Source organism: Bison bison, unplaced genomic scaffold (genome assembly GCF_000754665.1).
Source record: "Bison bison bison isolate TAMUID 2011002044 unplaced genomic scaffold, Bison_UMD1.0 scf7180017864518, whole genome shotgun sequence".
In the NCBI taxonomy this organism is placed as follows: Eukaryota; Metazoa; Chordata; class Mammalia; order Artiodactyla; family Bovidae; genus Bison; species Bison bison.
Window position 1 is genome coordinate 3,198,095 of NW_011495071.1, and position 24,242 is coordinate 3,222,336.

The following is a 24,242-nucleotide window of genomic DNA, read 5'->3' on the forward strand; positions in this document are numbered from 1 at the left end:
ATATTTCTCCCGGCAATCTTGATTCCAGCTTGTGCTTCTTCCAGCCCAGCGTTTCTCATGATGTACTCTGCATAGAAGTTAAATAAGCAGGGTGACAATATATAGCCTTGATGTACTCCTTTTCCTATTTGGAACCAGTCTGTTGTTCCATGTCCAGTTCTAACTGTTGCTTCCTGACCTGTATATAGGTTTCTCAAGAGATATGTCAGGTGGTCTGGTATTCCCATCTCTTTCAGAATTTTCCACAGTTTATTATGATCCACACAGTCAAAGACTTTGGCGTATTTCATTAGTCCTCGCTATTTAGTTGTCAGTAGGTTATTATGTCTGTATTGTTTATTGGACATTGTCCAATGGGAGAAGCATGATTTGAAAAAGACATGATATGAACCATGTTACATGAAACTCCAACACGGGGATAACATCAGCTTTGAGTAAGAGACGAAGACAGGTTTCTAGGTCTTTCCTCATCCTCTACTTTCTGACTTCATATTGATGAAGGTAAAGTAGAATTGCTCAGACTTTGCTTTACAGGCTTATTTTGAAATAAGGGAAAGGAGTAAAGTCGTTATATTAATATTTTCCCTTGGAACAACCATATCAAATTGAGTTTTTTTTTTTTTAGAAGTTTAGTGTTTATTAAAAAAAAAAACAATAATCACCAAAAGAATTACTGAAAACCAGGGCAAATTAGTTAACATTCACCAAATAATTTGACACCCTTAAAGCCTGGGATTATCATTGCTGTAAACTATAAAAACACTAGGCCTCTGCAAGAACTTAATGCATCACTCCATCAATGACAGTGAACTTGGAGCTTTTGGTCTGGCAATGCTTAGCTGCCCACATGACATCTGGAATCCAACTCTGTCCACATAAGTGCAAAGAAATGCCCTGTAGGCCAAAGCTTCGAGAACAGTACAATTCATGCCACTCCACTCCTTGTTGCCTACCCAATACCTCAGGGCAACTGACAATTTTAGATCGCTTACATGACAATCACATCAAGAGATGAGAATTATTAATATCTTTTGAAATAGTGGTTTTTAAAAAAATGTTTCACTTGTCTGAACTAGTTGAAGGTATCGAATTTGAATTTTTGGTCTAACTCTTCCTACCCTGATAAGAGAAAACAAATCATATCCATTATGATAGGTAAGGAGAACACTGTTATTTTTTCAAAGATAATGCTTTACTCCACTGTTGTGAAATATACTATTTTTTACAAGAATATGTTAGACATATCCTTTTACTGGATATGGAAAACTTGTCTTCTGAAATATGGAAAAATCTTACATTCCACCCCTCTAGTTTCTTCCCTATCTCCTGTCTTGACTTTATCTTCTACGTGTACTCAATGTTACAATGAACCTCAACTTCTTGGATCCTGTCTGTATGCTGTTCATTCTGCTGTTTCCTCAACTGAATGTGTCTTCTTTATCATTCTCCATCTACAAAAGATTAGAACCCTCAAATCTCAGCTCCTAAAAGAGATTTTACTCAGTTCTCCAATCTGGCAGCAATGTCTCCTTCCTTTGAATACAGTGAAGTATGTGTATTTCTCCATGCACATGGTTGACTGTTAAAATGACACATACTATGCTGCTGCTGTTTCATCACTAAGTTGTGTCCAGCTCTTTGCGACACCATGAACTGCAGCCCACCAGCCTCCTCTGTCCTTGGAATTTTCCAGGCAACAACACTAGAGTGGGTTGCCATTTCCTTCTCCAGGGGATCTTATCAACCCAGGGATTGAACCACCATCTCCTGCATGGCAGGCGGATTCTTTACCACTGAGCCATCTGGCAAGCCCAAAATGTCTCACACCCTAATGTATTAATAGCTACTTGAGGGACTTCCCTGGTGACGCAGTGGTTCAAACTTCACCTTCCAATGCAGGGGGTGCCAGTTCAATACCTGGGGGAGCTAAGATCCACGTGCCTCATGGCCAAAAAAAGACGTAAAAGAGAAGCAATATTGTAACAAATTCAATAAAGATTTAAACATAACCTATATCAACAGTAATAATAATAATAATAATAACTATTTAAAACTAGCTACTGGAGGGAAGGGTTTTCAAACTCATGATCCTATTTACCACAATATCCAGGACAATATATCTTACTTCGGGCTTCCCAGGTGGCTCAGTGGTAAAGAGCCTGCCTGCCAAGGCAGGAGACATAAGAGATGCCAGTTCAATCCCTGGGTCAAGAAGATCCCCTGGAGAAGGGCATGGCAACCCACTCTAGTATTCTTGCCTGGAGAATCCCATGGACAGAGGAGCCTGGTGGGCTACAGTCCATAGGGTCACAAAGAGTTGGAAATGACTGAAGTGACTTCACTCACACACACACACACATCTTCCTTCAAAGCTAGCTGTGTAGATATTTGCTTAATCAGTTAATTAGGATATGTGAATTCAATTCTAGAATCATCTTTATGAATGACTTAGTCTAATATGCTTTGCAAATGTCTATATTACATTCAGGTGGGCTGATCCTAAGGTTCATTCCAGAGGCATGACTGGTTTGAAGAACTTGATGAAAATTGCTCACAGATTCTGCTCAGGCAAGGACATTCCCAATGTGAATAGATAACTTGCTGGATGCATCTGCCAGCAGCTGAACTGCTGGCAACTTTTGTTTAGAGTGAAGTGCTTTCAGCCCAGCTTTCATCACTGCACCTCACTTCCATTATAATGTTTTGCCTCCTGTTTTATTTACGTGAAAGACTACAGTCTCGTCTTAGAATTTCTGGGTATTATGAGTACCTTAGGGAAATCTGATTATAGAGATAATCTACTCAACAGTGAAGAGTTTCCATTTGTTTCTATTGAGTTTTGTCAATTCCGAATCACAGATACCTTTGTATTCCAGTCCATTGACTAGAGGCTCCCAGCCAGACGTTGAGGCATCTGTTTCTATAGTCTTCAGAACTGGGAAAGATAAATAAGAATGTGCGGGAATTATCTGTATATTTGCTAACCACCAATTTAGATCTAAATAGACTCCCTCTGTTAGGAAGACTAATGAATTCCAATTCTCTGAAATATCCTTTGCTTTTAACAAGCAGGATGGAAGGTATCTAAAGAAAAAAAAAGAGAGAGATACACAGAGGGAAAAGCTGTGAATAATGCCACCAGAGAACCAATTATGTTCACCAGCTGGCATTGAGAAACTTGTTTCTCTTGACAAAAAAAAAAAAAAGACTTCAGTTTTAGCCTCAAACTTCTTTTTGACATTGTGTTCTTTAGGGCTGAATAACCAATCCTCCCAGACACCCCCTCTAAGATGTTAGGAAAAAAATCCTTAACACTATTATTATGTGTAACATGACAAAGGGCTGGACAGGAAGAGAAAAACAAGCAAAGGCATCAACATGGCAGTTAACAAGAACCAAACTGGGTACAATGACGGTGGACAGGAAACATTAGGATATGGAGACCTTCCTCTCCAGCCGTGTGACTGAGTCAACAAGACACACAGTGGGGAAGAAACTGGTCCCGACACTTCCTAGATGTAAAAGTGTATTTGTTAGGAGAGAGTAGTGAAAAGCTGTATTACTTGGTAATGGAAACTACATTTCGGACTTCTTCTCCCTATGATGATTTCTCCCTGGTTGATTGGAACTAAGCCTATATACTCTCAGACACTCAGTAGTGTCCAACTCTTTCAGACTCCCTCGGCAAGAATACTGCAGTGGGTTGCCATTTTTCTCCTCCAGGGCATCTTCCCGACCCAGGGATCAAACCCGTGTCTCCTGGATTGGCAAGAGGATTCTTTACCACTGAGCCACCTAGGAAGCAACTAAGCCTAGAACGAAGTCTTTTCGTGCTTTCGTGGGTGAGACATGATCCATTTCAGGCTGTCTCAGCCAGTGGAACTTGGAAGAAAGAGGTGTGCCCAACCCGGAGCTCTCACTAGAGGTCTTATTTTTTTAAGTCTTTATTGAATTTGTTTCAATGTTGCTCCTGTTTTATGTTTTGATTCTTTGGCCACAGGTAAGCTCTCCACCCTGAGCCTCACAGAGCTGATATTGTCTGGGAGTCCCCTCTGTCCCTCTTCCAAGCTGTTTCTTGGGGAAATGCTGTGAATTCAGTGCTTTCACTTTGTACAATCAGTCCTCCATATCTTTGGAGATTGCACATATTTGTGGATTGAACCAACTCTGCATCAAAAATATTTTTTTTTATTTATTTAGTCATGCCCAGCAGCTTGTGGGATCTTAGTTCCCTGACAGGGATTGAATGTGGGCCCTCTGAAGTGAAAGCATGGAGTCCTAACCATTAGACCAAAAATATACATATTTTTTAAATTCCAGAAAGTTCCAGCAAATAAAACTTGAATTTGCCTGCCGTGCACTGATAACTATTTACATGGCATTTATATTGTATTGGGTAATTATGGGTATTCTAGAGATGATTTGGGCTTCCCAGGCGGTGCTAGTGGTAAAGAACCCATCTGCCAGTGCAAGAGACACAAGAGACGTGGGTTCAATCCCTGGGTCAGAAAGATCCCCTGGAGGAGGGCATGGCAACCCATGCCAGTATTCTTGCCTGGAGAGTCTCATGGACAGAGGAGCCTGGTGAGCTACAGCCCATGGGGTCGCAAAGAGTCGGACACAACCAAAGCAAATAAGCAATTACAGCACAGAGATGATTTAAAGTATACAGGAGAATGTGTGGAGGTTATATGCAAATACTTCTCCATTTTACACATAAGGAACTTGAGTATCTGTAGATTGTGATAACCAAGAAGGTTTTGGAGCCACTGGAGCCAATCCCCCATGGATACTGAGGGATAACTGTATACCATTTTAAAACCTGCCTTTCCCAAGTATCTGTTTGAAGTTCATAAAAATCTGTAGAGTAAGTTCACTCAGGCTAGCCTTTGTTGAACAACTATAACAGGGTTACTGTATCTTTGAACCATCCTTTTTTTCTAAAGGTACCTAGAAATATTTATGGAATAACAACTTGCTTTCTTGATTGTAGAAACGGGGAACTTTAAAAGTTTATTGTTTCTCTTTCAAACTATGCCACCCCCTGTGCACACCTATATAGTATTGAGTATTGCACAATTCCAGGTGCACCCCCTCCAAAGAGCGGAGAAGGTGATGGCACCCCACTCCAGTACTCTTGCCTGGAAAATCCCATGGATGGAGGAGCCTGGTAGGCTGCAGTCCATGGGGTCACGAAAAGTCGGACATGACTGAGCAACTTCCCTTTCACTTTTCACTTTCATGCATTGGAGAAGGAAATGGCAACCCACTCCAGTGTTCTTGCCTGGAGAATCCCAGGGACAGGGAGGCCTGGTGGGCTGCCATCTATGGGATCGCACAGAGTCAGACATGATTGAAGCAGCATGACTTAGCAGCAGCAGCAGCAGCCCCACCCAGCCTGGATTGAGGACAGTGGTAGTCTTGGCCCCATGCACAAACATCATCTATCTTTGATGTGGTTGGATAATTCACTGGATAATTAATTTAATGTATCTTGTTCTAGGGAAGAAAATGGACCTGTTATTTGCTTTCATGCCATAACTCCCCAGCTCCATTGTTTTACTGAAATTGATATTATACTTAATATTACAGAAGTACAAATGTTAGTTAAATGACTCTATACCTTTGAACCAAAATCAGCAGAAGCGTTTCACATTTTATTTTACATATTTTCATCTTGGATTTTCTATATCTCTATTCTCCTTGAATGATGCAACTTTTAATGATGGATTATGAAAGTGAAAAAGTTGCTCATTCGTGTCCAACTCTTTGGGACCCCGTGGACTATACAGTTCATGAATTCTCCAGGCCAGGATACTGGAGTGGGTAGCCTTTCCCTTCTCCAGGAGATCTTCCCGATCCAGGGATCAAACCCAGGTCTCCTGCATTGCAGGTGACTTCTTTACCAGCACAAGGGAAGCCCAAGAATACTGGAGTGTGTACCATGTCCCATCTCCAGGGAATCTACCTGACCCAGGAATCGACCTGGGGTCTCCTGCATTGCAGGCAGATTCTTTACCAACTGAGCTATCAGGGAAGCTCATGGGAAGAAATGGATTTATCTGCAGTCTATATCAGCCTCCTTACTTATACATTCCCTGGAAATGTTTTCGAAGATGGTTTCCTTTTTCTCTATTCATACATTTTTTAAATGGCAGCTCTATTGATGTACAACCCAACTACGAAATTCATGTATTTAAAGTATACAATTCAGTGGTTTTAGTATATTCACAGAGCTGTGCAACCATCACCACTATCTAACTTCAGAGCATTTCATCACTTCAAAAAGAGCCTTCATACCGTTAGCAGTCACATCCTGCATCCCATCCCCACCAGCCCTAGGCAAACACTAATCTAATTTTTACCTCTATAGATCTGCCCATTCTAGACATTTCATATAAATGGTATCTTACAATAAATGGCCTCTTGTGACCGAATTCTTTCATTTAGCATAATGTCTTCAAGGTGCATCTATATCGTAGCATATATCATATTTCATTACTTTTTAGTGCTGGAAAATATTCTATTGAATGGATATATACTAATTTTGTTTATCCATTCATCAGTTGATGGGCATTGGCTTATTTTTACTTTTTAACTGCTGTGAACATTCCTGTACAGGTTTGCTTTTTTTTTTTTTTTTCTGTACAGGTATTTTTGAGTGTGTGGACTTGCTTTCAAGTCTCTTGATTATTCACTTAGGAGTGGAATTGCTAGGTCATATGGTAACTCTATATTTAACATTTTAAGGAACTACCATATTATTTTGCAAAGTGGCTGCACAACTTTAAAATCCCACTAACAATGTATGAGGGCTCCAATTTTCAACATTCTTCCTAACACTTGTTATTTTAATTTTATTCCTCCTAATGGGGTAGAGTGGTATCTCATTGTGGTTTTGAATTGCATTTCCCTAATAACTAATGATGTTGAGCATCTTTTCAAGTGCTAATTGGCCACATTTGTATATCTCTTTTGGAGAAATATCTATTCAAGTCCTTTGCTCATTTTTTTTTTTCAAATTTGTATTGGAGTATAGTTGATTTACAATATTATATTCGTTTCAGGTAAACAGCAAAACGGTTCAGCTATACATATACATACCTATTCTTTTTCAGATGCTTTTCCCATTTAGGTCATTACAGAACATTGAGTAGTCATTTGAAAAATTTTTTTGGCCGCACAGCATGTGGGATCTTCATTCCCTGTTCATTCAAACCCATACCTCCTGCTTTGGAAGTTCAGAGTCTTAATCACTAGACTGCTAGAGAAGTCCCTAAATTATTATTTTTGTTGTGGTAAAATACACATAATATAAAATTTACCATCTTAATCATTTTTTAAGTGTACAGTTCAATGGCACTAAGTACATGCTCATTGTTGTGCAATCATCACCACTGTCCATCTCCAGAACTCTTCATCTTCTGAAACTGAAACTTTATACCCATTAAACACTAACTCCCCGTTTCCCAGCCCCTGGGAAACACTCCATCATTCTACTTTCTGTCTCTCTGAATTTGACTGGTTTAAGTACCTAGTGTATAGTGGAATCACCTTGTCCTTCTGTGACTGGCTTACTTTGTGACTCAGCATAAAGTCTTCAAGTTTCATCCATATTGTAGCATGTGTCAGAATTTCCTTTCTTTTAAAGACTGAGTAAATATTACATTGTATGTATGCACTACTTTTTGTTCATTTATTCCTCCATTGATGGACACTTGTGTTGCTTCCACCCCTTGGCAACTGTGAATAATGCTGCCGTGAACACGGATGTGCAAATATCTGACCTAGTTCTTGTTTTCAGTTCTTTTGGGTAAACGCCAAGGAGTGGAATTGCTGGACCACGTAGTAGTCCTATTTTTAAGTTTTTACGAACAGCACACTGTTGTCCACAGCAGCTGCACCATTTTACATTCCCAACAACAGTGCACAAGAATTCCAATTATCCTCACCAACACTTATTTTCTGCTTAAAAAACAAAGTAGCCATCCTAATGAGAGTGAAATGGTATTTCATTGTGGGTTTCAATTTGTATTTCCCTAGTGACTAGAGATTATATAAGCCAGCTCTGACTCTGACTGCCATAACAAATATCATAGACATGGTGACTGAGACAACAGAAATTTATTTCTCACAGTTTGGGAATCTGGGAAGTTCAAGATCAAAGTTCTGGCCAGTTTGGTTCCTAGTAAAAGTTGTCTTTCCGGCTTGCAGATGGCTGCCTTCTCACTGTGTCTTCATATGGAGGAAAAAGAGATCATTCTCTCTTCCTCTTTCTCTAAGGCCACCAAGCCTCTTGCATGAGGGCCCACCCTTGTGACCTCATTTTACCTTAGTTATCTCCTGAGAGTCCTGTCTCCAAATACAGCCACATATGAATTTTGGAAGAACACAGTTTGGTCCATAGTCGTGATGCTGAGCATATTTTCCTGTGTTTATTGGCATTTGAATATCTACTTTGGACAAATGTCTGTTCAAGTCTTTTGTCCATTCTTAAATAAGGATTTTGGTTTTGAGTTGTAGAAGTTCTTTAATATTTGGGATAATAACCCTTTATCAGCTATATGATTCACAAATATTTTCTCACATTCCATGAGTTTCCTTCTCACTATATTATGTTCTTTGATGCTTGTTTTAAATTTTGGTTACTTATCTTTATTGTTGAGTTGTAAGAGTTCTTTATATATTCTAGATACAAACCTCTTACTAGCTGTGTGATTTGCAAGTATTTTCTCCCACACTGTGGGTTGTCATCAACTTCCTGTCATTTGACTTTAAAGCACAAAAGTTCTAAATTTTGATGAAGTCCCATTTACTTCTTCTTCTGTTGCTTGTGCTTATGGTGTCTTATCTAAGAAATTATTGCCTAATTCAAAGTCATGAATATTTACTCCTATGTTTTGTTCTAAGAGTTTTGTAGTTTTAGCTCTTACATTTAGGTTTATGATCCATTTTGAGTTAATGTTTGAATGTGGTATGAAATATTCCTTTTAATCCCTAAGAACATAGTAACTATAGCATGTTTTTGTTTTTTTACTAGATTCAATATGAAAAAAATTTAATGAAGAGGATTTTTTTTTGTTTGGGGGGGTGGTCTTTGGTTTTTTAATCACTGATTCATTGCAGAATGGGGAATCACATCTATTTATATCATCAAAAATATACCTCACTTGGATTAAGCTCATTCAATCTGTTATATAAGCAGAGAAATCCAAACATAAGGTAACAACAGGAAAGGCTGCCAATGGCAATTGAAATATTAATAATACTCATTCGAAGATTAGGAATAACATCTTAATTACAGATAAGAGCTTGGTCTCATCTTTTTAGTCCAGAATTGGCTATGACTATATATCATGTTTTAGTCTGATTAATGGCAGAGTAACTATTAAAGTAGGAAAGAGATTAGCAAATCATTTAACATGTCAAGTGTGGTTCAAGCATCATTTTGTCATAGATAATACAGTAAAGCTTATAGCAACAGGTGTATGTAATAAATAACTGGGAATACTCAGATCTTAAAGAGTCAAGGTGATGTTTTTAAAATCAGCATTATTTACCTGGATGCAATTTTCTTCCTCTGAATTGTCATACTGTTGAATTGGGCTTTGATTTACTGACTCTCTAAGATTTGCTGTGTATTTAATTTTTGCTTTGCAGGATACACAGAATCAAAAATTAAAGACAAGCATATGGTATCGTGAGGTAAATGATTATTTTTTTTTCCTTCTATGCATGCTGGACTCCTGAAATTGATCTGCTGAAAAATGTAATTATTTGAAAGAATAGATATCAACCTTTTTTTTTCTTTTTTTGGCTGCACCATGTGGCATGTGGGGTCTTATTTCCCTGACCAGGGATCAAACTCATGCCCCCTGCAGTGAAAGCTCTAAGTCTTAACCACTGGATTGCCAGTGAAGTCCCAGGAATAAATATTATCTTTCCTTTTAAATTTCCTTACATCTGCAGCAGACCTGATTTATTAGAATCCAAGTAAGATATATGGCTGTTGTTTCTGATTAGGGCAAACATCTTTAGGAGTTGGATGAGAAGTCCTCTCCCCTAACAGATAGCAGCAACAGGCTGATCAATTGAGTTACTCATCTAAATTCCTCTTCAGTTCTTTGATGGGGCTGACATTACCTCTTTGTGACATTTTCTTTTTGGCTACAGGTTTGGGACGATGAGTTTTTATCCTGGAACTCCAGCATGTTTGATGAGATTAGAGAGATCTCTCTACCTCTAAGTGCCATCTGGGCCCCTGATATCATCATAAATGAGTAGTAAGTGTGTTCGGGTGTGTTTCTGTGGGGTGTAGACTGCTTAGAATACTCAAGCCAGTTGCTGCTTCCTTTCAGACATTGTTATTATTTTTTGTCTCTCAACTTGAAGAGGAGCTGTATTGTTGGGAGCATTCAGGTTAGCAGTATCAAAACCGTGAGTTGACATCATTTAAAATACAGTGTGTACATGCATGCTAAGTCCCTTCAGTCGTGTCCAACTCTTTGCAATCCCATGGACTGTAGCCCACCAGGCTCCTCTGTCCATGGAATTCTCCATGCAAGAGTACTGGAGTGGGTTGCCATGCCCTCCTCCAGGGGATCTTCCCAACCCGGAGACTGAACCTGAATCTCTTCCATTTCCTGCATTGGCAAGCAGGTTCTTTACCAATAGCACCACCTGGGAAGCCCTTTAAGATAAAGATTTGATTGCTAATGCTTGATGTTACCCATGGATTATGTCTATGTTTTAACAGTAGCAAGTGAGTTGACCCATGAGGCTGTCATCACTGACCCCACATTTGCCAGGTGACTGTCTCATGGACAATGTGATTCAGTCTTTGCACTTCTGGGCTAGTCTGGGATGATATATGGTCACTACCGGAAACCAGATGATATATGGTCCATACTGGAGAAATGGTATGGACCTAACAGAAGCAGATGATATTAAAAAGAGGTGGCAAGAATACACAGAAGAACTGTACAAAAAACATCTTCACAACCAAGATAATCACAATGGTATGATCACTCACCTAGAGCCAGACATCCTGAAATGTGAAGTCAAGTGGGCCTTAGAAAGCATCACTACGAACAAAGCTAGTGGAGGTGATGAAATTCCAGTTGAGCTATTTCAAATCCTGAAAGATGATGCTGTGAAAGTGCTGCACTCAATATGCCAGCAAATTTGGAAAACTCAGCAGTGGCCACAGAACTGGAAAAGGTCAATTTTCATTCCAATCCCAAAGAAAGGCAATGCCAAAGAATGCTCAAACTACTGCACAATTGCACTCATCTCACACACTAGTAAAGCAATGCTCAAAATTCTCTAAGCCAGGCTTCAGCAATATGTGAACCATGAACTTCCAGATGTTCAAGCTGGTTTTAGAAAAGGCAGAGGAACCAGAGATCAAATTGGCAACATCCGCTGGATCATGGAAAAAGCAAGAGAGTTCCAGAAAAACATCTATTTCTGCTTTATTGACTATGCCAAGCCTTTGACTGTGTGGATCACAATAAACTGTGGGAAATTCTGAAAGAGATGGGAATACCAGACCACCTGATCTGCCTCTTGAGAAACCTATATGCAGATCAGGAAACAACAGTTAGAACTGGACATGGAACAACAGATTGGTTCCTAATAGTAAAAGGAGTTCGTCAAGGTTATATCTTGTCACCCTGCTTATTTTACTTATATGCAGAGTACATCATGAGAAAGGCTGGGCTGGAAGAAGCATAAGCTGGAATCAAGATTGCCGGGAGAAATATCAATAACCTCAGATATGCAGATGACACCACCCTTATGGCAGAAAGTGAAGAGGAACTCAAAAGCCTCTTGATGAAAGTGAAAGAGGAGAGTGAAAAGGTTGGCTTAAAGCTCAACATTCAGAAAACGAAGATCATGGCATCTGGTCCCATCACTTCATGGGAAATAGATGGGGAAACAGTGGGAGACTTTATTTTGGGGGGCTCCAAAATCACTGCAGAAGGTGATTGTAGCCATGAAATTAAAAGACGCTTACTCCTTGGAAGGAAAGTTATGACCTTCCATATTGAAAGCATATTGAAAAGCAGAGACATTACTTTGCCAACAAAGGTCCATCTAGTCAAGGCTATGGTTTATCCAATGGTCAAGTACGGATGTGAGAGTTGGACTGTGAAGAAAGCTGAGCGCCGAAGAATTGATGCTTTTGAACTGTGGTGTTGGAGAAGACTCTTAAGAGTCCCTTGGACTGCAAGGAGATCCAGCCAGTCCATTCTAAAGGAGATCAGCCCTTGGTGTTCTTCGGAAGGAATGATGATAAGCTGAAACTCTAGTACTTTGGCCACCTCATGTGAAGAGTTGACTCATTGGAAAAGACTCTGATGCTGGGAGGGATTGGGGGCAGGAGGAGAAGGGGACGACAGAGGATGAGATGGCTGGATGTCATCACTCAATGGGCGTGAGTTTGAGTGATCTCCGGGAGTTGGTGATGGACAGGGAGGCCTGGCATGCTGCGATTCACTGGGTTGCAAAGAGTCGGACACGATTGAGCGACTGCACTGAACTGAACCATCTCATGATCAGTTCTGTTTATGTATTAGAATGATGAAAGCTCACTCTGTAACCACAAGATCTCTTGTGTTTCTCACAGTGTGGACATTGAAAGATCACCTGACCTTCCCTATGTCTATGTGAACTCATCTGGGACCATTAAACACTCCAAGCCCATCCAGGTGGTCTCTGCATGCAATTTGGAGACATATGCTTTTCCATTTGATGTCCAGAATTGCAGCCTAACCTTCAGTAGCATTCTGCACACAGGTAAGTCATGAGAGGTGTAGTCTGCTAGTGGGCAAATACACTTGTGCTGGGTGGGCATGCAAAGGTGAAATTATGTTATGTGGTCCCTCAATTGATTTTATTTTTGCACATAACTGATTTTTTATAAATCTAAAATCTTCTTGCAGTTATTTGGCTCCTGGTGCAATTCAGACTAACCACAATATTGTGCCCAGAGATAGGGCCCTTTGCTGCTGTTGATTTGAAAACACAATATTAGGCCTCCATTGCCATTGAGAACATTATAGAATTCTCGTTCTATAGAATGGAGTGCAAACCCTAAGTTCATAGCTGCTTTTGTTTTTCACGACCAGAAAGTTTTTGTTCCTCATCATTACCCCTAATTCAAAATGGTATGTTGAACCCCATCTCAGTAAGACTGTCCATATGGGAGCAAGAATTAAAAGGAAGGGTTTTAATTGGGAATTAGAAAAGTGGGCTGTCTTTGGTGCCTGTTTCTATGGGAAATCAACTGTTTCTGTTATTTTCAGTGGAAGATGTAGACCTGGCCTTCCTGAGAAGCACAGAAGACATTACACATGACCAAAAGGCATTTTTGAATGACAGTGAGTGGGAACTTCTTTCTGTGTCCTCAACCTACAGCATCCTGCAGAACAGCGCTGGAGATTTTGCACAGATTCAGTTCAATGTAGGTTCCACCCCTCTTCCTGTCCCCATTGCCTGCTTCTCTGCAGTCTTTCACCTTCCCTATCAGGCTGAGCAATGTCTGCTCTCCTGCATCTTCTCAATCGTATCCCCTAAGCACAGCTGATTCAGATGGCTCCAGACATCCGTTTGCATCTGAGACCAGAGGTTCAGCCGTAGATCCTGGACTCCTGCTGGAGTGGTTCCATACGTGAACATAAAGAGAATGGTTTTCAGACACAGAGCCCTGAACCAGCCACTGCAGCAGGAGTCCTCACACCTTTCAGCACATATAACATTCTCACTTCTAATTGCTACTGAGAAGGAAAAAGAAAGAAGAAACCCACACACAGCAACCAAAATTAGGAGAAAAACGTCTCTTCAATATGAATGTCCTGTGTGACATTAAGTAAATTATTAATTATTCCAGATGCAAATGCATAAAATTACCATATTATTAACTTAAGTATCTTGAGGGATTAGCTAACCTGTCATCAGGAGGATCCTCAGAGACCACTGGTGGTTTCCAGATCTGAGAAGTACAACTGCTCAGCAAGGACCTGATAAAAACCCAGACTTCTCAGATACGCCGCCAGGAGTGCTTTTGGGTGTATTGTTCCTGGGGAAGTGCGTCCACTGGGTGCCTGGAGCGGGCAGTGGGGAGCAGGACAGTGAAGCCTGCTGCTTTGCGGTCCAGGGGCACCGTTCCTCCTTCCCGCCTGACAAACCATCCTGACATGTGGTCTGCAGCAAGTTTCTGCAGCCAGTAGACTTGTCATTTGCGTTCAACCCTGCTCTTCTGCACAAAGTCAGCTAGTGATGGTGGTAGCTGGGGGTGGGAGGGTCCTTCAGACCAGGTAATCTGCCTGAGAGCTAGAGACTACAGACAGGTCAGGATTAAGCACAGCTGAATTCTCCTAGAAACAAACCTTTTGGACAAGAAGGGAAAATTTAGACTACACCAAGGTGCTATGGTTACAATGGATAATTACCTGCTAAGGAGGATGGTGGTGGTGAAATAAGTGATTATTGAGGGCACAGAAACCCTCCATTGGTTAAAAGGTGTGGTATGCAGTTTTCTAGTAAAGCACTTGTTAAAACAAGGCCTCTTAAATACAGCTGTGATTTGAACCTGACTGATGTATAATGCTGGGCACCAGCTAATCCCAATTCACACCTTCCTTGCGGTAGGGCTTGAGTCCTTGCCTCTTCTACTTGTTTTTTTAGCAAAGCTTACACTGTGGCTTGTTTGTCCACTTTTTTACCGAGGGAAAGGGAGGGGGGTGCGGAAAAGAAAGCTTTTTTAATTTCAATGAGTTTCTTGGCTCAGAGTAAACACCTCATTAATTTTAAAGATATCAGCCTGCAAACATTATTAATGCAGCCCGAATAATGGAGAGCATTAAAGGGAAATGTGAGGGAGTAGCACGTGCAAGGTGGAACACAGTCACCTACCAAGCACTCCGGAGAAGGCTGCACACACCATTACCTACACTGCACGGAGGAGAAAAACAAAGACGGGAGAAGGGGCAGGTAAGCCAGAGTGTGGGAGGGCGCGCACACACACTGGCTCCCCCTCTCTGCACAGCGCAGCCGCTGTTTGTAGCTACACGCCACCCTCTAACCTAAATATTGTCTTCTCAACGCTGGTCAGGTTTTTCTGTGTCCTAGCTCCATTTTAAATATGATGAGCACAGGCATAAAATATTGTTAAAGGGAGGAGAGGCTTCCCTGAATCACAGGGAACAGGTCCGCGTTTCTTTGCTGTCTTCCGTGCCATGCTTCTTCTCCATTCAGGGTTTACGCTGAGGGCAGCCGGAGAGGGCAGTGAACCGATTTCTTGCTCTGGGAGCTTTTCCCAGGGTTCTGTTGCCGTGGGGGCTACGGTGGGTTGTTTGCTGGGGTGGGGGGAGCAGGGTTGCCTTCCACCCTGGCCCTTGGGAGCAGAATCTTGAGAAGAGTCACAGATCGTGCTTGGTGAGGCAGGGAGCCGAACTCAGGAACATTTCTGCAACTCTGGAAGACAAAGTAGACTGAGTGACTCTCCAGGTCAGTTCTCGGCCCCCTTGACCTCTCTCAGCCTCCACGACTCCCCCGTTCCCACTACGAGCACAATGATGGCTCATGTTCTCTTACTCTGCACCAGATATCCAACTCCGAATTGAGCAGGACACCTTGGTGTCCTTCAACAACCTTCAGGCAATGATGTAAAATTCAGAGCCCAGTTTCCTGTCCACGTCGGACTCTCCAGGGTCCTGACAGCGAAAGGCCAGCTTCCTCTTAATCTAATCACCTGCTGTGTCCCCATCCTGGCTGCCCAGCACGGGGGTGGGGACAGATACGGCAGAAGGAGGAACAAAGATCTAAATACACGTTCCACCTGGGCCTGATGTACACGCTGCTGCTGACACTGAATCAAATGCTTCGGGTGCCCGTTGGTTCCTGCTAACGTGCAGTCTGTCTGTGGCTCCAGGACATGTATTGTTGATCAGAGAGCACCGCTGACACCTTGGAGTCAGGCTGCATTCCACAGGGAGCCCAGAGCAGAGGCACGTCTGTGAGCAGCCTGGTGCCCAAGCCAGCGGCCACGGGAGGGGAGGCTTCCTTCAATACACTGTTGGAGGCGCTGGTTCCCAGAAACAGGATGAGCATTCAATTTCTGTACGGCAGTGCTTTTTTAAAAAGTAATTTTATTTATTTATTTACGGCTGTGCTGGGTCTTCGTTGCTGCGTGGCTGCTACTCTCTGGCTGGTGTGCCCTCGGGCTTCTCATTGCTGTGGCTTCTCTTGTGGAGCACAGGTTCTAGAGTGCTTGGGCTTCCGAAGTTGCAGCTCACCGGCTCTAGAGCACAGTTTCAGTAGTTGTGGTGAATGGGCTTCGTTACTCTGTGGCACGTGGAGTCTTCCCAGACTAGGGATCAAACCTGTGTCTCCTGCATTGGCAGGCGGATTCTTTACCACTGAGCCACCAGGGAAGCCCATGTGTGGCAGTGTTTTGTTTCCTTTTTGTTTTCTAAAGAATGACGGTAGAAGTGTGAGGAGGTAGAAATGATACTTTAGAACTCTTATTGGGTGCAAGGGCTTCCCAAGTGGTGCTAGTGGTAAAGAAGCCGTCTGCCAATGCAGGAGACATAAGAGAGGCCAATTTGGTCCCTGAGTCAGGAAGATCCCCTCGGGGAGGGCATGGCAACCCACTCCAGTATTCTTGGACATAGGACTCTGCAAGCTGCAGTTCATGGGGTTGCAAAGAGTTGGACACGACTGAAGTGACTTAGCATACACGCATTGGATGCAAACTGGCAGACAGTTGTGGGAGCTGTAGTGAGGCCTGACCCCAGATATCCTCTCTCGGAGTAAATGCTCATGCGAGCAGGAACTGGGAGACCTACAGGGGCCTCCTAGAAAAATGAAGAGGGGCATTTGTGAAAGGAATATGCCTCATGTATCCTATTTTTCAGATGTAATTTTCCTTTCTATATTAGATTCATTTTGTTGATATATCGATTGAATCCAGCTCATAAACTTGACAGAAGATCCTTCCAAGCTCTACAGGTCACTCCAGAGAGGAGAGAGAAAGAGAGAATTTGGACCCCTAGAAACCCTCCAGGGTGAATCATGGACTTTCTGCTAAACCAACTCGACTCACGGTCTAGATCCAAGAAGCTCTCACTCTTGCACAAGGATCTTACTTAAATGGCAGCAACTTTCCCGTTCTTTCTGAATTGGGAATGCTGGGAGGGGCTTGGGAGAGGAGGCAAATGGGCTTCTGTATGAAGCGTGAGTCTGGCCGTCAAAATTCCAAGTATGTCATAAAGACGGTCATGCAAAATTGAGTACTGGTGGGGTCTATCATCAAGGAGGCAATTAGAGGCTAACCTTGGGGCCTATTCCATCTCCAAGGAGCTCTCCACACACACATTCTGAATTAGATTGATCTCTTTCATTAACATCAATAGGCTCCAAATACCTTTGTGTACTTATTATTACCTGGCTTTAATGGATAATGAAATTGTGGCATAATATTGCTAACACCTGAAGGGTGTCTAATGGAGAACACGGACTGAAACTAAAGTGCTTTTTCTTCCCTTTCTGTGGAATTTAAAGGCACCAGCTCCTTTAGTCCATTAGAAATGATGGGCTCTAGGTAGGGGCAGTTCTGCAGAGAGCAGTGTCTTGCCGAGCTGGTGATGTACCATCCCCCTGGCATACGGGGGTCACTGCCTCCGACATGAGCTGCAGAGAAGTGGCCCCCAGAAGACTGACTTCAAGAGGGGAGCCCCACTTTGGGCTCACTCCACTCTCTCACCCATTGGAACTAAAAGAACCATTATTAGCAGACTCTAATACAACTTGATGCACCTCTTTTGAGTTCTTATCCTGTGCCAAGCTCATTGCTAAGCACCGAGGACACCAGCATGGATAAAACAAGACTCTAGGTTCCTCTCACGGGCCTCAAAATCTGTCCAAGGAGGCATGATAACAGTGACCACAAAACCAAGCACTGAGTCTATATTAGGCAGCATTTTAAAGGTTTCTGTATTTAATCCTTACATCTCTACGAGATGAGGACTCCACATATCCATATTTTTACAGGTGGTTGAATTGGGGTGCAGAGAAGTTAAGCAACTTAACCAAGGTTAACAGGTGACCGGTGGAACCAGGACTTGACTGACACACAGCTAAAGAGAAGCAGTATGTTTCAGTCCATTTTGTGGCATTTTCCCACTGTGTGTTACTGGCCAGGTCGCCTGTATCAGTTTTTTTTTTTAATTATTTATTTTATTTATTTGGCTGTACTGGGTCTTAGTTGCAGCAGGCAGGATCCTTTAGTTATAGCATGCCAGATCTAGTTTCCTGACCAGGGATCAAACCTGGGCCCCCTGCATTGGGAGCCTGGCCTCTTAACCCCTGGACCACCAGGGAAGTCCCCACCTGATTAGTTTCTTTGGGTTGCCATAACAAAGTACCACTTTAAGACAATAGAACTGTCTTCTCTCATAGTTCTGGAGGTCAGAAGCCTGTAATCAAAGTGTACGCAGGGTTGGTTCCTTCTGGGCACTCTGAGGGACAGTCTGCTTCTTGCTTCTCTCTTAACTTTTGGTGGTTTCTAGCAACCTTGTCTTCCCTGGGCTTGTAGGATGTATCACTCCAATGCCTGCCTCCATCTTCACATGCCTACAAAGGTATTATCCTTTGTATGTCTCGTCTCTTCTTTTTACAGGGACACTTCATTTGCAATGATCTCATTTCCAAATAAGGTTGTATTCTGAGCTTCTGGAAGGACATGAATTTTGGGGAGCATTATTCAACCCAGTGGAGCTTCTGAGGAGGCTCAGTGGTAAAGAATCCACCTGCCAATGTAGGAGACGCAGGTTCCATCCCTGGGTTGGGAAGATATCCTTGAGAAGGAAATGGCAACCTGTTCCAATATTCTTGCCTGGAAAATCCCATGGACAGAGGAGCCTGGTGGGCTACAGCCCATGGGGGTCACAAAAGAGCTGGACAGAACTGGTGATAACAGCAACATTCAACCTAGTAGAGTCTGCCACCTTCTGACTCCCCCAAATTCATGTCTGTCCCACATGCAGAATATAGTCACCCTATCCCAACATCCCCAAACATCTTAACCCATTTCAGTACTGATTCTAAGACCAAAAACTAGTGAAAGTGTTAGTCACTCAGTTATGTCTGACTCTTGGTGACCCCATGGAGTGCAGCCTGCTAGGCTCCTCTGTTTATGGGGTTTTCCAGGCACGAATACTGGAGTGGATAGCCATTCCCTCCTACTGGGGATCTTCCTGATCCAAGGATCAAGCCTGGGTCTCCTGCATTGCAGGCAGATTCTTTACAGTCTGAGCCACCAGGGAAGCCCTCTAAGATGAAAATATCATCTAAATATAAACTCAGAAAGTCCCAAATGTTATCATCAAATCAAGCATAGACTCTGGGTATGGTCCATTCCGGGGCAAACTTCTGTCTGCAGACCTGTGAAACATCTAACTGTCAGAACCTGGTTCCTGATCCCATAAGACGTGGGGTCAGGAGTCAGGGGCAAGAGCAGGGACCTGTCCTGTCAGCAGTTCTAACTCTAGGATTTAGGATTGTGCCTGACCTCTGTTCATGCTCAATTCATGTTTCTTAAACATGAGCATAAAGGGCTTTGAGGCTCAAATGAGATCATGGGAATAAGACATTTCCCAAAACTGTAGGATAAAATTAGAGTTTCTTTAGGCCGCACTGGGCTTGTAGAGAAAAGTAGACTAGTCCATGGGTAGTATTGCCCCCAAATCATCCTAAAGAAAAAGGTGGGTCCTTTGTTCTTAAGAAAAGCAAAACTACAGGTACTGTTGGACCGAACTTAAGAACTGGCCCATCCTCGCTAAAAGGCAGAAGAATGGATGAAGTGGTTTTGGAAGGCCTAAGTTTATGATTTTATGTCAGCTTGTAACTTATACAATTTTTTGAGTTGGAGAACTTTCTGCTTTATGTCACAGCCCAAGCTAATTGTCTACCCCTGTTTCCTCTCTACTTTCAACTACTCTCGAAATCCAGTGAGGAATATCCTCACAACAAGACTGGCTACATAAATTTGTGGGGCCTCATGCAAAGTGGAAATGCAGGGTCCCTTGTTTAAAAATTATTGAGAACATCAAAATGACACCAAGCCAAGCATGGGGCCCTTCTAAGTGCAGGACTCCCTATGACTGCATGAAGCCAGCCTGCCTCCCAGCCTCTCAGTTCTTGCCATGCCTCTGCCCTGACACCTTGTGGACCCTGAGGTTCGGTGAAATTGCACTTTCTTGGGAACCAGGGACCCTAAGGGGCCACACTGCTTCTCTTTGGTTCTGACCCAGATTTCTATTCACTCTCAGCATCAGCCTCTGGGTGGAGAGGAATTGTCTCAGCATGTGCTATTTACGTGGGAACTTTATTTAAAGAGTACAGCAGCTGATCTCAATTGTACCCAAGATGCTTGGCGAGGCAAAAGTAAACTGTTCTTTAAAAACGGGGGGAAAATCAAGGCTTGGAGAGGTTTGATACCATCCAGAGTCCCTGAAACCAGCACATGGAATGGAGGGGCTCAGGGCCTCTGCTCTTCCTTTGACTCTAAGTCTGGGCTCTCTCTGCTTAACCAACATGCCTGCTTGTGCTTTTCTTTGGGGTAGCATTCTTATTCTCTTCATCTCCTTTATGTAACGTCCACCATGAAGTCTCAGGGGATCTTCTTGCTCCTACCCTCCAGAGACAGCAGACTTGGTCGCCCCTCCATCCCCACAGCCCAGGTGGGGCCCACAACACAAGACCTCGTGTGGACTCTGGCCCTGAACTCCCTTCTCCCCAACCCACCTACCGCGGCCACGCCTGTCACAGCGCAACAAAGCAAGGAGAAAGATGCAGAGTTTTGACAGTTCATGGTTTTTCTTGTTGACTGCACTTTGGTAAAAATGTATTTTAACCAAATGATGGCAAAACAGTGAGTGTCAGTCTGGTTTAGATGTTTGCAGGCAATTAAGTTTAATGCGGAAGACCACAGTCAGACTACAATTGGCCAAATGGCCTTGGTCTACTGAGCTCCACTGAGTCAGGATATGCTTCCAGACCCAAAGGCTGAGGAGCCCTGACTCCCACCAGCAAGGTGACATCTCATCTCATCCAGTCAGGCTCCTCCCCTACCACCTTCTGCTCCATCTTCCGTCTATGCAATTCTTTTCCAAACAGGGAGGCCAAGGTGAGAGAGAAGACCCTGAATTCAGCTCAGAGGTCTGATCAAACTGAGAGGAGGCTGTCTGGGAAACAGCACAGAGCTTGGAACCAGAAGGTGCATGGGCACATCCCACTTACTCAGTTTACTTACAGGGCTGAACTTTATTTTCAAAAATCTACAGAGTGGGATGCCATACTACCTGCCAACAAACTCACACTGAGTATTAAATAAATCACATCCCATGTGAAAAAGAGTCTAGCACACTTTCTGACATGCAGAAATCATTCAGTTGAGAAGTGGGAGGTTTCAGACATTGGTTTGTTTGTTTGTTTTTTCCTTCAAATCTAGCAGCACCAGGCCCAGAACATTCATTTGTTTAGTGAACATTTACTGAATGTGTGTGTGTTTTCAGTTCCGGAGTCATGTCAAGCTCTTTGTGACCCCATGGACTATAGCCTGCCTGGCTCCTCTGTCCATTGGGTTCTCCAGCCAAGAATACTGGACTGGGTTGCCATTTCCTTTAGGGGATCTTCCCAAATCCAGGATCAAACCCATGTTTCCTGCATTGGCAGGTGATTCTTTACCGCTGAGCTACTAATCAGTTCAGTACAGTCGCTCAGTTGTGTCTGACTCTTTGCGACCCCATGGGCTGCAGCACGCCAGGCTTCCCTGTCCATCACCAACTCCCAGGGCTTGCTCAAACTCATGTCCATAGAGTTGATGATGCCATCCAACCATCCCATCCTCTGCCATAAAATAGGCATTATTTTTGACCCCATGAGGGATTAAAAATTACTATTCCCACCCTCAAAGGGCCCATAGTCTGATGGGGGAAGCAGCCCTGTCATATCCTGTTTCTCTCCAGGAAGGATGAGAATAGATTTTGTGTTCATTATAGGCACGTCCTATGACCATCCTGGAGAAGGAAGTGGCAACCCACTCCAGTATCCTTGTTTGGAAAATCTCATGGACAGTGGAGCCTGGTGGGCTGCAGTCCATGGGGTCGCAAAGAGTGGGCCACGACTGAGCGACGAACACTAACACTATGACCATCTCAGAGAAGCTGGGTATAACAAAATGGCAGCGGCTCTCACTGTAATTTTATGAGACTTAAATTCCCAGCTATAAGACTTCTCTCACGGCCCAGTGGTGAAGAATCCACCTGCCAATGCAGGGGACGCAGCTTTGTTTTCTTGCCTAGGAAGATCCACATGCCACAGGGCAACTGAGCCCCTGCACCACAACCACTGAGCCTGCGCTCTAGAGCCCGCACGCTGCAACTAACAGAGCTCACGCACCCTAGAACCTGTGCTCTGCAACGAGAAGCCACCGCAGTGAGAAGCCCGCACACCGAGACTGGAGAGGAGCCCACACTTGCCGCAACTACAGAAAGCCTGTGGGCAGCAGCAAAAACCCAGCACAGCCAAAAAATAAATAAATTAATTTAAAAAAAAAAAAAAAACCAATTCCCGGCTACCGGACCAGCTGTCTGCCCAGCCATGCTGTGGGCCCTGGTGGATCTCTGCAGTTGCCCCACTTCACAGTTACTTTTGCTCTTGGAGGCTGGACTGTGGCCTGCAGAGATGGGAGCCCTGGTCCAGTTTGGGAGTAGCGGGCAGGGGGAGCAGTGGCCGGAGGTTGGAGGGAGGAAGAGACCGAGTGAGGTGTTTATCTTTCCATTTCTTCCCACTCCAAGGAGCCTCCACCCGCGGTCGGGGCTCCTAAGAGGACGCCACACGTCCCCCAGCCTTCTGTCCCCTCAGGTTCAACCACATTGCCGGCCCTGGGCCCCTTCAGGCCTACAGATAGGAACAGCTCAGCCAGTGCCCCAGTCCCTGGGGGATTGCCCTCCTCCTGTGATCGCCTTATGTCCCGCCCACCTCTTGTCAAGCCTGCCTAGGCTTTCCTAGTTTCATTGTGCTATTTGCTCCTAGCCAGTCTCTGACACACACACAGGTACTAAAGTGTGTGCATTCCAAGAAAGAAGAGACTAAACCAAAACCAGTGTAATATTTTGCAAACTAAGTGGTTTAAGAAGAAAGATTTTGAGTGTGAGATCTGATTTTAAAACAGTTTCTCACTCTCCAGCTATGTGAATTTGGACAAGCCATTTAGTCTCTAGGATCCTCTGTCTCCTGGTTAAAATGGAGGTTATAATACTCAGCCCCCAGCATTGCTGTGAGGACTGCTGCTGCTGCTGCTGCTAAGTCGCTTCAGTCGTGTCCGACTCTGTGCGACCCCATAGACGGCAGCCCACCAGACTCCCCCGTCCCTGGGATTCTCCAGGCAAGAACACTGGACTGGGTTGCCATTTCCTTCTCCAATGCATGAAAGTGAAAAGTCAAAGTGAAGTCGCTCAGTCGTGTCTGACTCCCAGCGACCCCATGGACTTCAGCCTACCAGGCTCCTCCATCCATGGGATTTGCCAGGCAAGAGTACTGGAGTGGGGTGCCATTGCCTTCTCCGACTGTGAGGACTAAAGAAGACAAATCATATGAAATGCTTAGTCCAATGCCTGGCACACAGCAGGTGCTAAATAAATGGTGGCTTCTTCTTCTTATAATTATGAATAATATTATTAATATTTTTATACAGAAAAGCTTAAAGGATTCCCCTCCTATTTTCTAAACCACAAAATAACCTCCTATTTCTAAACGACATGAGGGACTTCCCTGATGGGCCAGTAGTCAAGAATCTGCCTTGTAATGCAGGGGACACAGGTTCAGTCCCTGGCGGAGGAACTAAGATCCCACATGCCTTGGAGCAACTAAGCCCATGCACCTCAACTACTGAACCCGTGCTCTCTGGAACCAGTGGGCTGCAAATACTGACCTGCACACCACAACTAGAGACTTCGTGTGCTACAGTGAAAGATCATGCATGATGTAACGAAGATCACATGTGCTGCAGCTAAGACCTGACATGGCTAAATAAATACATTTTTAAAAAATAAAAATAAATTATGTAGACTTTTCATATTATGTAAAAATGCTGGGACGGCAGTGTTGTTGGCTAGTCCATTGGCTTGGACCCTCTTGTCAACAGACTGTATGTCCCTGCCCAGGTGGTGATT

General features: G+C 43.5%; 1 protein-coding gene across 1 annotated transcript in view; it reads left to right on the plus strand.

Moving 5' to 3' along the window:
- HTR3B (5-hydroxytryptamine (serotonin) receptor 3B, ionotropic) overlaps window positions 1–24,242 on the plus strand; it is a 41,676-nt gene that overhangs the window by 14,795 nt on the left and 2,639 nt on the right. Inside the window, exons 3-6 of the mRNA XM_010830639.1 lie at window positions 9,661–9,705; window positions 10,174–10,283; window positions 12,632–12,801; window positions 13,311–13,469. Coding sequence (XP_010828941.1) covers window positions 9,661–9,705; window positions 10,174–10,283; window positions 12,632–12,801; window positions 13,311–13,469 — 484 coding nt within the window. The remainder of the gene's footprint in view (window positions 1–9,660; window positions 9,706–10,173; window positions 10,284–12,631; window positions 12,802–13,310; window positions 13,470–24,242) is intronic.